At 40.7% G+C, this 16,630-nt stretch overlaps 1 protein-coding gene across 1 annotated transcript in view; it reads right to left on the bottom strand.

Annotated features, from left to right (window-relative positions):
• Positions 1-16,630, bottom strand: part of LOC126484647 (uncharacterized) — a 64,955-nt gene that overhangs the window by 30,124 nt on the left and 18,201 nt on the right. Inside the window, exon 2 of the mRNA XM_050108237.1 lies at positions 9,589-9,932. Coding sequence (XP_049964194.1) covers positions 9,589-9,909 — 321 coding nt within the window. The 5' untranslated portion in view covers positions 9,910-9,932. The remainder of the gene's footprint in view (positions 1-9,588; positions 9,933-16,630) is intronic.

Genomic DNA, 16,630 nt, shown 5'->3' with positions numbered 1-16,630 from the left:
CCGGATAGGGCGGCCCACAGACTACAGCGCTGGGCCTTGTTCCACTCTAAGTACCATTATGACATTCATTTTCGCCCTACCGGACAGCATGCCAACGCAGACGCTCTTTCCCGTCTTCCAGTGGGCCCGGATCCTAAGTTCGATCGAGGGGAGATTGTGTGTTTTCATTTGGATGTGGCATCCTGCCAAGTGGTTGATGGCTTCCCGATCACTAGTTCTACAGTCGCCAGGGAAACGGCAGCTGACCCACCCTCGAACCCTCTTCATAATTATTTTGTTCTACGAGACCGCCTCTCCATCTTGGAAGGAGTTCTTCTTCTGGCTACCGATGATACAGCTCCTCGCTTGGTTGTTCCTGCAAGTTTGCGAAGGGAAGTCCTCACGTTATTACATGAGGGGCACTGGGGTGTTTCCCGTACTAAAACCTTGGCTCACAGACATGTGTACTGGCCCGGTATCGACAGAGAAATTGAGCACTTGGTGGCAGCCTGTTCCCAGTGTGCGAGGCAACAGGCATCTCCCAGGTCAGCGTTCTCTTCATGGCCGCTTGCAACCCAGGCATGGGAACGTGTTCACATTGATTTTGCGGGCCCGTTTCTCAATGGCTTTTGGCTCATTGTCATTGATGCTTATTCCCAATTCCTATATGTGGTTCACTGCTCCTCAACCATTTCAGAAGTTGCAATCCAGGCACTAGCAAAAATCTTTTCTGTGGAAGGTCTGCCAGTCACCCTGGTCTCAGACAATGGACCTCAGTTTATTTCGCAGACCTTCCAGGATTTTTGTAAGCGCTTCGGTATTCGGCACATTTGCTCTCCCCCCTTTCATCCACAATCGAATGGGGAAGCTGAGCGCATGGTGCGCACATTTAAGACGCAGATGAAAAAGTATGTGCACGAATTTCCTGCGGAGGAGGCGTTAACGTTTTTCTTGACGGAATACTGGACCACACCAATGGGAGAATGCAGCCCCGCAGAGCTCCTCCGCAGGCACCAACCTAGGACTCTGCTGAACCTCCTCCGGCCTGGTCCTCGCCAGTCTTTGCAAAACGGAGTATCCGGCTTTCCACCGGGTATGTTGGTCTGGGCACGTGGGTTTGGTCACAATCCACGTTGGATACTGGCGGTGGTCCTGCACCGAAATGGCCGCTGGCTCTATACCTTGCAGGCGGGGGACCGGGAGGAACATCATCACCAGAATCAGCTACGTTGACGTTTGAGCGCCCACCCTCCGACCCCTCGGGCACCGGCTTCCCCATTGCCGGCACCCGTGTTGGTTTCTCAGGGGACGCTACCGCCCCTCCCCCCTGTGACTCCGCCGCACTGCGATGTTTCTCAGCCTTGGCAGCCTCCAGTAGTTCGAGCACCGGCATCGCCATCATTAGAGATGCCCCAGCGACAGCTGGCCCCCCTCGCAGACCCAGGTTCTCAGGAGGCTGGTTCACCTGTGGTTGTCCCTTCCCCATCGTCCCCGCCACTGGGTCTTGCCCCTCCCGAGGTGGACCAGGATCCGGAGTTCGACGGCTTGTCTCCCATTCTGTCCCGGGCTCCAGTGGTGGGTCGATGGGGGCCTCTTCGTGTGGGTCACTTCCAGCCGTATTCGAAGATTCCGACTTGAGGGTTGGCACATTCCCCCGACTCCAGCCTTCCGATGGACATGGAGGTCATCGCTCCTGCATGACGCTCCACCTTCTGACGCAGTGGATCACAGAGGCTTCACCGCCCAAAGGAGGAGGAGTGCAGTAGCCACCAGAAAGATCGCGAGAGGCGCACATTGGCACGGTGCGTCACTGACGGTAGTTGCCGCAAGTAGAGTCCCATCCACCAGAGGGCACGCGAGAATTCGGCCGCGACCTCTGCCGGCGGAACAACAACAACAACTCAGGCAGCACGGGCCGTGCCCAAGCAGTTCACATCAGGCATGCCTAGGAGACAGTTCCCGGTCTACGCTATGTGAAGTGCGACGGAAAACGTGAACCGTGTTACTACACATCTTATACCTTCCCTTGAAGACACTGTCCATTCTGTTCAACTAATCTTCCAGGTCCTTTGCTGTCTCTGACAGAATTGCAATATCACCAGCAAACCTCAAAGTTTTTATTTCTTCTCCATGGATTCTAATTCTTACTCCAGATTTTTCTTTTGTTTCCTTTACTGCTTGCTCAATATATAGACTGAATAACATCTGGGATAGGCTACAATCCTGTCTAACTCCCTTCCCAACCACTGCCTCCCTTTCATGCCCCTCAACTCGTGTAACTGCCATCTGGTTTCTGTACAAATTGTAAATAGCCTTTCGCTCCCTGTATTTGACCCCTGCCACCTTCAGAATTTGAAAGAGTGTATTCCAGTCAACATTGTCAAAAGCTTTCTCTAAGTCTACAAATGCTGGAAATGTAGGTTTACCTTTCCTTAATCTATCTTCTAAAATAAGTTGTAGGGTCAGTATTACCTCATGTGTTCCAACATCTCTATGGAATTCAAACTGATCTTCCCCATAGTCAGCTTCTACCAATTTTTCCACTCATCTGTAAAGAATTTATGTCAGTACTTTGCAGCCTTGATGTATTAAACTGGTAGTTTGGTCATTTTCACACCTGGCAACACCTGCTTTCTTCAGTTTTGGAATTATTATATTCTTCTTGAAGTCTGAGGGTATTTCGCTTGTCTCATACGTCTTGTTCGACAGATGGTAGAGTTTTGTCAGGGATGGCTCTTCCAAGGCTATCAGTAGTTCTAATGGAATGTTGTCTACTCCTGGGGCCTTGTTTCAACTTAGGTCTTTCAGTGTTCTGTCAAATTCTTCATGCAGTATCGTATCACCCATTTCACCTTCACCTACATCCTCTTCCATTTCCATAATATTACCCTCGAGTACATCGCCCTTGTACAGACCCTCTATATACTGCTTCCACCTTTCTGCTTCCCATTTTTTTCTTAGAACTGGTTCTCCATCTGAGCTCTTAATATTCATAGAAGTGGTTCTCTTTTCTCCAAAGGTCTCTTTAATTTTCCTGTAGGCAGTATCTACCTTACCCCTAGTGATATATGCCTGTACATTCTTACATTTGTCCTGTAGCCATCCCTGCTTAGACATTTTCCACTTCCTGTTGATCTCATTTTTGAGATGTTTGTATTCCGTTTGCCTGCTTCATTTACTGCATTTTTATATTTTCTCCTTTTATCAAATAAATTCAATATCTCTTCTGTTACCCAAGGATCACTACTAGCCCTCGTCTTTTTACCTACTTGATCCTCTGCTGTCTTCACTATTTCATCTCGCATAACTACCCATTCTTCTTCCACTGTATTTCTTTCCTCTGTTCTTGTCAATCATTCCCTAATGTTCTTTCTGAAACTCACTGCAACCTCTGGTTCTTTCAGTTTATCCCAGTCCCATCTCCTTAAATTTCCACCTTTTTGCAGTTTCTTCAGTTTTAATCTACAGTTCATAACCAATAGATGGTTGTCAGAGTCCACATCTGCCCCTGGAAATGTCTTATAATTTAATACCTGATTCCTAAATCTCTGTCCCACATGTGTCATAAAATGACAATAATCAGAAAATCTTAGAAATTAGAGATCATATGGAAGTTTATAGAGGGGCACTACTCCCATGCACCTTTTCTAAATGGAACAAAGAAGGGGAAAATGGTAGTGCTACCAAAGGTACCCTCTACCACATGCCATAATGTGGCTTACAGAGTACAGACATAGATGTAGGTGCAGAGAATATTAAAGACTGATGGTGGAGTCAACAGACCAGCTGGTGAGTTTTTATAATTAAGAAAGTTGAAAACAATGGCTGGATGGAAACCAAAAGAAATAAAGACAATGAGAGAATGATACTTACTGTCAAGACCATGCAAAAACTGAGAGTTTCTCAGCTATCAAGGACAGATTAAAATGGATTCTTCCCAGAATCTCTGATGGTCTGCTTTCTTCCCATTTAAAGTAGTCCCACTAAGGCTTTCTTTGGTTGGTATGCACAACATGACTAAAAAGGACTGAAACTCCAACAGAAAATGTTGATGCATTGACTGTTTCAGTAAGATGTTATTTTTGTGGGAAATGATGGTGAATTTCTTAAATGTGTTTTTGGAAAGATTTTATAAAATTCCCATTTGAATAATAAATCACATGATCATACCCTGCTGATATGTCAGAAGAGTGCAGAATAACATTAAAAACGCAATTTCGACCATGTAAAGTTAAAAATACCACACATTTGATCTAACTGCCATTTTGTTGTATTGCAGCTTATGACTAGCTGATCATCTCACTGTATCATCATTGTAGACTGGGTATTTCAGATCACTCAGCTCTGTTTATTGAGCTCCCAAAAGCAAATAACCTAAAGTCTCCAGAAGTGTGTATAAAAAGGGATCTCAGTAAAAGTAAAATGGATTTATTCCGCAGTAAATTAAGTATAATAAGCTGGCCTGTAGACTACAATAGTTCAAGCTCGATTAACTATGACAAATTCTTAAATTGTTTCTTAGAGGTATTTAATGAATCATTTCCTCGTAGATATAAGCAAAAGAAGGTTAATGGTAAACTCAAATGGATTACAACAGGAATAAAGATCTCTAGTGCCAGAAAGAGAGAGCTCCACAATGAGTTAAAATCAAACAGAAATCCAGATTTTGTCATTTATGTCAAACAGTATAAAGCTGTATTTAGGAAAGTTGTAGCGGCAGCTAAAAAAATGGCAAATAATAAATTCATACGAGAACACAGAAATAAGACAAAAGCAGTGTGGTCAGTTGTTCAGTCTGAACTAGGAGCCAAAGTAAAAATTCATGAGATTTTGAAAATTAGACATGAAAATGAAATTATAGTAAACCCTGTTCAGATGTAAAGTTGTTTCAATGAATTCTTCCTAAACGTAGTAAGATCGGATGTGGATATGACATTCTATCAGGGCATCACAAGTTTGGAAAACAGCCAGAACACATCTTTTAAACAATTTGAAAAAATAACCCAAAGGGATGTGGAAAAGGAAATATTGTCTCTAAAAAACAAAACCTCACATGGGTGGGATGAAATAACATCATCTGTGATCAAGTATGTGTATGATATTATTTCCCAACCACTGTCAACTATTATAAATCAATCTTATGAACAGGGATGCTTTCCAGAGGTATTGAAATATGGTGAGATCAAACCTCTATTCAAGAAAGGATCGACAGAAGATATGGGGAATTACCGCCCTATCTCTCTCTTGCCGGTCTTCTCTAAAGTGTTTGAAAAGATTGCAGCAAAACAAATTAATAACTTTCTTACTGTAAATGATATAATTTTTAAAAACCAGTTCGGATTCCAACAGGGTAAAAGCACTGCGAATGCTATAAATGAGTTTATCCAAAAAATATGCTCCACGTTAGATAAAGGTAGAAAGGTCACAGGTATTTTCTGTGATCTGACTAAAGCTTTTGATTCAGTGAACCATGCATTACTCCTCCACAAATTACAGATGTATGGAATCAGAGACACTGCTTTAAAATGGTTTAGCTCTTACCTGTCAGGTAGGAAACAAAGAGAAATTTTAACTTCAAATGGAACCAATTATTCATCAGACTGGAAAACAGTTCCCCAAGGAGTCCCACAAGGTTCGATATTGGGTCCCTATCTGTTTCTTTTTTACGCAAATGACCTACCTCTTGCTATTGATGTTCATTCAGTCTTATTTGCTGATGATACATCAGTTCTAATTGAAAATGAGGTATCTGAAAATATTCCAGAAAAAGCCAAAAACACTTTAGAAAAACTTGAATCTTGGTTCTATCAAAATGGACTAAAACTAAATGTAACTAAAACCAAAATGATGCAATTTGAAGCTAAATCAGTAGAAAGGAGTGAAATAAAGATAACTTGCAATGATCAGGATATCACAGAAGCAAACCACGTGAAGTTCTTAGGCCTAAATCTTGACAAAAATTTAAATTGGAAGGTACACATAGATTACTTAGCAAATCAACTGAACAACTTAGCATTTGCAATGTGTATTTTGTCAGGTGCCACAAACATAGATACCAGAAAGATAGTTTATCACTGCTACTTTGAGTCAGTTATTCGTTATGGCATAATCTTCTGGGGAAATTCAGCTAATGTCACTAGGCTCCTAGTATTACAAAAGAAAGTAATTAGAAACATGTGTGTTGCAAAAAAACGGGAATCCTGTCGACCACTGTTAAAAAATTTAAAAGTACTATCTATCCCCTCACTTTACATATATGAGATGGTGGTGTTCCTATATAGAAATCAACATACACTAGACAATTTCCGTTTTGACCACAACTACAGCACTCGCCACAGAGATAACTTCAAACTTCCAACACATCGTTTAAAACTTTATGCCCAAACGCCAGAGTATATGGGGTTAAAAATTTTCATTAAAATCAAAGGCAGTAATATATTTAAAATGGAGATTGGTTCACTGAAAAGATTGCTCTTTACTCTCCTGGTGGAAAAGTGTTATTATTCTGTCGATGAATTCATTGAGGACAGCTTCACAATCTGAACACAGGGATTGTAATACATTTATTATTTTATGTACATGTGTAGCTGTAACTTAGAAATGTAAAATATAATGTAAACTTTTGTAGTTCTCTTAAAAAAGTGAAAAAAGTTTCTTTTGTAAACCTTGACATGTCTCCTGTACATCAAATCAGATGATTTGAAAATTGTATGTAATGAGATGAATAAACCACATAACATAACATAACATAACACATGATGGGTGTAAGTGGCGTGGCCTCATTGTTACTCAGTCTGTATGAAACCAAGGTAGTAGCAGTTTGTCCTATGGTACAACAGAGAAACGAAGACCCGTAGAAATATTCGCAGCTGAAAAAAATTTACACTGCATAAAGTTTCTAAACTTAAAATAATCCAGTCTCCGTGACAGATAATTATTTGGTAGTGTATTTTAACCTCCCTGCTGATGTCTACAGTCTCGTTTGAAAATCCATGTGCAAAATCTGGTCCTGGACCCCCCAAAACCATATTCCAGCCACCGAGTTCATTGGTGAGGGATGAAGACTGGAATGGGGGCACAAAGTGCCTCCTATCCTGGCATTTGTTGTAGCAATGTTCCTTCGTGGTATCCATCAGAGACTCAGCTTCCCTTCATGCTGTTGAACCTCATTCAAGTGCAATTCCTCTTCCTCCACAGTCGTTATTTCATCATGACACATAATTAGCAGGGTCTGAATCTATTTCATTTATGTAACTTATAATATCTGTTGTGCTGTTGATCCCTGAAAACAATTATATATCTAGAACTGAAATAACAAGGAAAGTCTAGTCAGCAATGTTAGGTAGGAGTTCTCTCTTATTTGTTGCAGTTAAGTTACCAATACTGTGTCCAGATTTTATTGTTTTTCATGCAGGAGGATTTGATATGCTGTTGAGTTTCAAGAAATGAGTTCTCAGGTACACAATGTCTACAATATGAAGTCAACATGTGTGTTAATTCATTGCAGAGGCTCAAGGGTAAGTAATTTCTCTTTCCTGTTGCTTGAAGATGAGTTCCATATCAAGGACCCAGGGAGATCAATGTCAGATATCAAATTAGTCAAGAAACTTAAGCATAAAATTAAAGAAATTGTAAGAATTTTCAGACAAGACACCTAGAGGATAGTGGGTTGGATATTTGGTTGTGGTGTCACAAAGAAATTGTACTGTTTTTCCATGTCTGTTGCTTGCAAAAGAAAATGCTAGGTATGAAATGACTTCAGCACTAAGAGATGTTGATGTTCTTGGACATTTATCACAGAAGATAAATAAACACGAGTGGACTGAATCACTTATGACTGCACAGCTAGAACACAGTCTTTTAAGGAAGTGTGATACTGGCCATCAACTGGCTGGTGCTTATAGGCACTCAATTGAAAGACACAATGACCAGTCACAAAAATAATTGCATACTCTATAAAATTGTGGATTTTATTAAATTTTGTGGCGATTTTAAATTCATGCTTCATGGACGTGACAAACACAATGATTCATCAAATCCAGGAATTTTCTTCTACCTTATAAATTTGATTGGTGAACTTGATATTGTGCTTAGTGATCACCTTTCAAAGGCTATTGTTTCCAAAGACACTTCTAAACATATTTAAAATGTTTCAGTTTCTTGTGAGGTTTATCATGAAGAAGTAAGAAATGAAATTGCTGCTGTTGATTTTGTGTCAATTAGTAGTGATGAGACATTTGATATTTTCAACAACTTCTCAGTTTGTCATGAGTATCAAACATGTTTTTTCTGAGGGTAAGTCTGCAGAAAGATTTTGGACTTTCTTCAGCCATCATGAATATGATGCAAAAGCTTTAGCAGAATCTCTTAAAGAAACTTTACTGGATACTGTGAATAATTCAGATAAAGTTATAGCTCAGAGCTACAATAGTGCAGCTGTTACGAGCAGTTGCCATTAACATTTGAAGATTCTTCTGACAGAGCATTTTAAACATGCCTGCTTTGTTCATAGTTATGTCATAAGCCATAAGCAGAATCTGCTTTTCACCCAAGCAAAGAGTCAGAATATTTTCTCTGACCTTAGTGAGATTCCCAGAGTTTTCATACTTCTTCATAGTGAACAGTGATGCTAACTGACATAGTGAAGAGGTGGAATTTTAAATCAAGAACTGAGCCAGTTGTGTGCAAAAATAGAGTGTCACATGTAGAATGCCTGGAGCAAACTGAGCTTACATTTCAGCAAACTGCAACAATTACTTAAGCAAGATGGCGCCACCTGAAAATAGAGCATTCAGCATTTTGATTTTGGTTGTCTGTATTCAGCCATGTATGCCACACATTAACATATTGTACAGCCTGTTACTAAAATGAGCATTTTTTATACTACCTGCTGCATCAGTTACCTGATTCGAATTTCTCTCTCTTCTTTCAATGTGTGATTAAATATGAACAAATTGTGAAGGAAAGTTGAGTGCACAGTGAGGTGTTTAAGACTGCTTTCCATACTATAACTAACACATTCAGTTTCAGTTTTGAAAGTGTCATCATGGTAATCTCAATCATCAATTTAATTTGTGAAATTCAAGATCTTTGTTAAGTAGCAAGCATGGTAGTTAATATGACAAATTTCTTGTATGCCAAAATAAATATGACAGTAGTGCTGCATCATCTTGTAATTCTAATTCAACATTAATAAGAATGAAATTTAATTTGACTGAAAAATACAAAAATAAATCTTACAAAGAACATTTTCAAGATGAAGCGTACTGTGTTTAGTGTGTCCTACAGTGACATTTTTAAATGTAAACTTCATTGCACATTCTTTTTGTCACATATATATTAGCCCTTCTTCTCACTCATGTACCTGAGATTGTATTGTCAGATTGGTTAGCATCACAGCTCATCAGGCTGATAATTTAACAATGTGCAGATCAAGAAGTTGACAACCTTAATTGTGTGAGTATTTGAATATTAAGTAATACTGTATTTATTAAGTTCATAATTATTTTCTTCAAGTAATGCTTGAAAATATTTGTTGTTAATCATACTTATGATGATGAAACTAAAAATCTGAATGTTTGTGTTTTCACTGAAATGAATTTTTCTTACCTCTTTGTAGAAGTTTACTTCATTTCTGTAGAATTCTACCAATTTAAATGATTTTCTGTGGCAAATATTAGATGGTAAAGCTTTAATAACAACTGATACAGAACAAGCTTTAGAGCCATTATGTGATGTGCCTTCAATTCGTATTCTTCTAATGTCACTTGCATAGCAGTCTGCCTGATCAGCCATGGGAGACAATGTGTAGCTCTTAAGTGCTGCATCTGGTTGCCCACTCATGTCTTTTAATATATCAGTGAGAAAATGTTCCTTGAACATGGGTGAAATCTTCAGTAACTCTGTTTCTGTCCCAATGACTTCAGTCATAGTTTTGTGTTTAATTACAGCACCTGCAATTAATATAACTCAAGGTTAATTTGTGCTAGCAATATATTTATTACATTGTTAAGGCCTTTTGAAAATACAGTGCGTGACTGAAAAATAACTGTTTACTTTCATTATCTTTACATGTCTGAAAAAATGACAAGCATTGTAATGCATCTGTTGACTTTTAATACCTTCTTTGCATCAATATTTCTGCTTATTAAGCCTGAATGGTAGAAAAGCACATCAGCTTTGCAAAGACATACCATTTAATTTCTCAAATTTTTGAAAAATTTGACTTCCGCATTAAAAAAAGTCCTTTTAAAAACAGACACAGCAGTGTTCTGAAACTATTTATATAACCTTTCTATCATCCAACTTTACAGTTAAGTGCAGTAGCAGATTAGTACATCAAATAATTTCCAATTCTGTAAGAGGTTTGTATTGTTTCTCATTTTTTATGTGTATAATCTCACACATCTTGAAAATCCTATACATTCCAGTAACAATGGTCTGAACACTAACTGAAATACGTAGAATATTTTTCATATGTCAATGACTTTCTGAACTGTTCAATTTGTAGTGTCTAACATGAGTGTTGTCATGTGCTATTGCAGAACTAAGTGTCCGCATAGTGGGTGGTGGTGCAGTGTCACATGATGTAGTAAAGTCAACCACGCCTTTTAGTCCTTGTTTTGTTAATTCACATGTAATGATTGTTTGTTGTTACCTTAAGGTGCAAAATACCTGAAGTCATAAGCACCCATGTCATAACTTAAAAAGGTCAATTATCAAAAGAATTTGAACTCAATAATACTCATAGAGCCGAATCAGCTGGAGTAGAGGAATAACTAAAAATAATCACTTCCCCTCTGAAAAGGTCGTTCATTTGGGTGAAAGTTACATTTCCTTCGCCATACTACTATGATGAATAAAAAGTAGAATGTGACCTAAAGTTCATGCTGTATCTGCTAAAATAATGGATAATTCAGGTGGCAAACGTACATTAAAACAAACGGTTAAAAATTGGAATTGGGTCAGAAAATGGTGCACTGTCAATGGTTGGTTGCAGTAAACAAAGAGTGGTGCAGGGTCTACATTTAATAAATGATGGTGACTGAAACACCAGTGCCCAATACACAGCCTAACTGTATCTTCTCGAGACAAGAGGGGTGAAAGGAAGTTGTCCAAGCCACTGGGAGGTGTTTTGTTTCCTAGTTTCCCATGGTCTGATAGCATATTGAGAAGACCAATGTTTTGGCCAGAATGACACCATGTGCCTATGTGTGACAACACAGAGATCATATGAAGGGACAGAACAATTAAAAGGCCTAGGCAGTCAGACCGCAGCCATGGCAGCAGCATTAGCAGCTTCATTTACTGACACTCCAACGTGACCAGGGACCCACATGAACATCATACTGCCTCCACCACCAGACAATAAGTGGAGGTATTCTTGGATTCATTGTATTACAGGAAGAGGGCACTAAGTGAATCGAACATAATACACAATTGAGAAGCCTGTGTTGTCAAATGTACTTGGTAGCCCGATAGAGAATGAAAAGCTCTGCAGTGAAAACTGAGCATTGCTCTAGAAGTTGGAATCTAAAATGTTTGTTACCAGTGACAGAGGAGTGTCCAACAACATGCTCCATTCTAGAGCCATCCGTGTAGATGAAGGTCCTGTCTCAGAGTTATGTGCAAAGTTCGAGAAACTTACAGTGGTAGGTTGATTCTAGAGTAATGTTCTTGAGAAGTGAACTAAATCCAAGATGAATGCACACCTCTGCATGAAGCCAAGATGGTGAAGATCTCTCACCCATCACACCTGATTATAACACACTGTACGGATGTGAAATGGAATGGCCACATAGGTTCAGTCATGGGTAAAGCAGGTGGTAGACTTTGGTTTATTGGTAGATTACTAGGGAAGCGCAGTCAGTATACAAAGGAGATTGCTTAAAAATCAGTCATGCGACCGGTCCTAGAATAGTTTTCAAGAGTGTGGGGACCCGTATCAGATAGGACTAATAAGGGATACTGAATGAATACAGTGAAGTGCACCACGAGTGGTCACAGGTCAGCTTAATCCAAGGGAGAGTGTCACAGAGATACTGAAGGAACTGTACTAGAAGATAGATGTAAACTATCCTGAGAAAGTCTATTAACAGAGTTTCAAGAACCAGTTTTAAATAGTGACTCTAGGAATATACTACAACTCCTGCATATTGCTCACATAGGGACCATGAGAATAAGATTAGAATAATTACTGCATGCACAGAGGGATTCAGACAATCATTCTTCCCATGCTCTGTACATGAATGGAACAGGAAGAAACCCTAATAACTGGTACAATGGGACATACCCTCTGCCACACACCTCATGGTGGTCTGAAAAGTAGAGATGTAGATGTAGAATGTGGCAGGCAATGTAAAGTTAAGCTTCCGCAGCAGTAACTCAAAGCGCCCTCTGGGAGGCAACAAAGAAGTTGCACTTGCCCCGTATTGGCAATCAGTGATGTCACAAAAAAAGAATGCATAGGATGGATGAAAGGGAATAGAGGACAGGTGGCATGCTTATCTGCTGGGGAGAACACCATTCTGGTATGACAGGGGTAATTCAGCAGCATCATAGACACTCGTAATTGGGCTAGTATAGAAAGCTCCAGTGGCCAAACATATGCCTCAATGGCAGATTGTGTTGAGACGGTGTAAAATAGATGGTGTTGTGCAGATGAATAAATTAGACACCCACAGTCCATTTTTGATTGGACAAGGGACTGGTTTAAGCAGAAGAGGATTTTCTGATCTGCTTCCCATGAAGTACCACTTAAAACATGTAGGATATTTAGAGAGAGGGTACAGCATGCTGCGAGGCAAGATTTGTGGGAGGACCACCAGAGTTTCCTATCGATTGTGAACCCCATGAATTTTGTGATTTCAACAAATGGAAGAGCAACAGGACCATCATGTAAGGGTGGTGAAAGAAACTCCTTACACTTCCAGAAATTCAGACAAGCGGTTTTTTCAGTGGAAAAGTGGAAGCCGTTGTCGATGCTCCACGACTAAAGATGATCGAAACATTGCTGAAGTCATAGCTCAAGCAAACAGATTCGCTGAGAGCTGCAGCAGATCGCAAAGTCATAAATGGAAAGAGAGTCTGAGATGGCTGTTGGGAGACAGTTCATGATAGGGTTAATTGCTGTGGCAAACAGGGCTACACTCAGCACAGAGCCCTTAGGTAACCTGTTCTCCTCAATAGAAGTGTTTGACAAAACTGAACCCACATGTACCTTGAAAACCTTGTCTTATAAAAACTCCCAAATAAAATGCGACAGGCGGTCTTGGAAGCCCCACATGTGCGTTCTACAGAGGATGCTCGTCCTCCAGCAATTATTGTAAGCCTTCTCCAAATGAAAAAACACAGCTATGTTTACATATCTTGTGTTTGCTTTTTGCTGTGTTACTGTTCTGGTGACTATGTTAACTAGTTCCCTTGGACAAAGAACCCTGTTTTCTGCAAAGGATCAGTACATTAAAATACAATAACTCTTTTCTATCTATTAGCAAGAGTGCCAATAGATGACACACTCACAATAAAGTTCTTACACCTCCAAACGAGTGTTTGATTGCCAGTTCTGGTTATGATCGCATCCAAGCAAAAGCCAATCAGCCAAAGTTGAGCAGAAACTGACAAGTGGTGACCGTGACATGATCCAGACATGGAAGGAGCTAAACAGCAAATGATTTGCATCGCATTTACAGCATGTCAGAAGAATCAGCTGTGTCAAGACTAGCAGTCCATTTGCCTCTGTTTTGGCCAATAACCCAGGTCTGCAGGATGCAGGGGTGGAAGCAAGTTGCTGCTACACTGGAATCAAGGCTGACGCAACAAATTTCAGCTTTGTAGTGAGCCAACTGGTTCATCACTTTATGCCTGAGTTGCAAGATGTCTTCACTACATCCCTTTGAGAAGCTCAAGACGGAATTTAAATGGAGAGTTGCTGCCTCACAGGACGATAGGATAAGCGAAATTCTTACACAAGAGGACACTGGAGATGGTAGGCTGTAGCAATATCTAAGGCATCTGCACAGCAAGGTAGATACAGTCACTGTACCAGACAATTTATTGTGCACTCTGTGGAGCAGTAGATTGTCACCATAGATAAAGGCAGTAGTGTCATCTAAAATGAACATGTCATTGGACACTATGGTGGAATTTACAGACAGGAAGCTATCGGCCATGCTCAGATTAGTGCTGTTGCGACGCTGTGCAGCAGTAAAATGGCCTCACTGACAGTAGTAAGCACTGATAACAACACACATGCAGTAAACATGAAAATGTTATGCACACAAGTCAGCATGCTGTTGCCACAAAGCAGCGCTGGAAACAACAGAGGGTACTACCCCAGATGTCTGAGAAGCCAATCTGCTAGCAATGCTACATATTCTCAGCGTGAGCAGCCTATGTGTTGATATCACTGGAGATTGGCGAGCAGGCATGAAAATGTGAAGTGATGTGCTTTCACTCGAATTCCAGTGGTGGTAAGTCATAGGTGCAACCAGTTGCCCATCACCATTTCGTCTCCTGTTTATTAGCAACAGAAGTTCTGGCCTGAAATTCCTGGTGCATACTGATTCAGATCTGAGTATCCTACCATGATCTCCAAAGCATCACTGCAGGCTGCCAACTGTCTTCTGTCTATTGACTGCCAACAGTTTGCCTGTCATGACCTACGGCAGCCAGAGGATGGACTTGAACTTAGGATTATGCCATCCATTCACTAGGAATTTTACTGTTGCAGACGTCACAGAAGCTATAACTGGCACAGATCTCTTGGTACATTACAACCTCTTGCCAGATGGTCGACTGTATTTCTGGGTTAAATTTCACTGGGTTTCATCACAGTGCAGCCATACAAAGAGTGAAGCTGATGCCTGCAAAAGAGAATGAGTATGTTTCTCTACTAAGTCAGTTTCCAAATTTGACCATACAACCAGGACTGCCTAAGCTAATGCTACACAATACTGTGCACCATACTGAAATGAAAGATGGATCACCAGGGTCATGGAGAACTAGGAGTTTGGCCTTGGACCACCTCGCCATTGCTAGAGTGGAGTTTGACATTATGCCACAAGAGGGCAATATCAGACCATCGAGTAGTCTCTGGTTCTTCGCCTTACACCTAGTGCCTAAGACAGGTGAAGCCTGGCACCCCTATGGTGAATATTGTGCACTTAATTCGAGAACAGTGTTTGACCATTACCCTGTGCCGCTCTTGTGGGACTACAATCATGCATTACATGGTGCAATGATATTCATTGTATTGGAATGTGCAAAATCCTATATGCAGATTCCAGTGACAAAAGAAGAAATTCCGAAGACCATAATTATAGAGCCATTTGGGCAGTTTGAAAGCACGAATATGATATTTGGATTACGGAACACACGGCCAACATGGCAGAGATTTATTGACTCTATCCTTCAAGGCATTCTGTTCTGTTTTTCATATCTGGATGATGTGGCCATGTTTACAACTACCCTATATTTAAGCATCTGGAGCATTATGACACCTGAATTTACTTTCTTGGGACACAGAATTCCATTTGCAGGCCCTCTATCTTTCACAGACAAGGTTGAAGCAATTCTGCACCTAAGTAGACCAACCAGAATTGAGGAACTGAATTGGTTTCTAGGTATATTGAACTTTTATCATTGTGTTCTACCTCACGCAGCAGAATTGCAGGAACCATTGATTGTGGTGCTGGTGTGACCTAAAGTGAAAAGTAGATCCCTAGTGTAATGTCCTGAGCTATGTGCTCTGCATTTGAGGCCACGAAATGCACCATGTTTAATGCAGTGCTCCTTGCACATTCCAAGCTCAAAACGCCTCTAGCACTAGCAGTGAACACAAGCCAGACAGCTTTCAACATGTTGTTACAACAATAGTCAAAGAGCTCATGACAACCACTGGTGTCTTTCTGTCCTCATCTCAGGGAAAGTGGATCACATATGACCGTGAGCTCTTGGCTATGCACAAAGCTGTTAAATATGTTCAACTGCTGACTGGGGCACAAATATTGCTGTGCTAGTATTAGTCTTAGTCGTAGAAAAGAGGAAATTTTATCAAAAGTCAATGAAGGTGCAGTTGGGCGTGGCATCTGAGGCCACTGGCAGGGTGTTGTACCAGTCGACAGCTAGTGGGCCAGGAAATGCAAACATGGCACTCGCGAGTGCAGTGCAGTGCCGCGACAGTGGTATTGCGCACACGATTTGCTTTGTGTGAAGCAACAACGAGGCAGCTTGAAGTTATTGCGATATGAGGCAAGGTACTAGGCCAGAGCCAAGTGGCGATTTGTAGATGGCTGAGAGTGTGTGTGTTGGGGCTTATGCGTGCTCAACATCGAGGTCATCAGCGCCCTGACACACATTAAAAGGAACGAATGTGGACAGACCTGATAAAACTGAAGCACACATGCAAAGAAAGCAGGAAAAGAAGGAAAATGCTACACAAGAAAGTAAAACGTAAGAAAAGGGAAAACACAGCAACTAAGAATGCCACAGGAAATTGTCATTGGCTGGCCACTTACATAAAATATGGGCAAGCTTGTCACACAGTGAGCAAATTAAGATCCTCTCCCTAAAATCTTTGTAAAAACATTTGGCATGCCACAGAACTTTAAAACTTTAACCACATTTGTCCGAGTGTTGCCTAAAAGAGATG

The sequence above is a fragment of the Schistocerca serialis genome, chromosome 6 (assembly GCF_023864345.2).
Source record: "Schistocerca serialis cubense isolate TAMUIC-IGC-003099 chromosome 6, iqSchSeri2.2, whole genome shotgun sequence".
NCBI classification, from domain to species: Eukaryota; Metazoa; Arthropoda; class Insecta; order Orthoptera; family Acrididae; genus Schistocerca; species Schistocerca serialis.
Note: the sequence above shows the minus strand (reverse complement) of the source record. Positions and strands in the feature narration are given on the sequence as shown.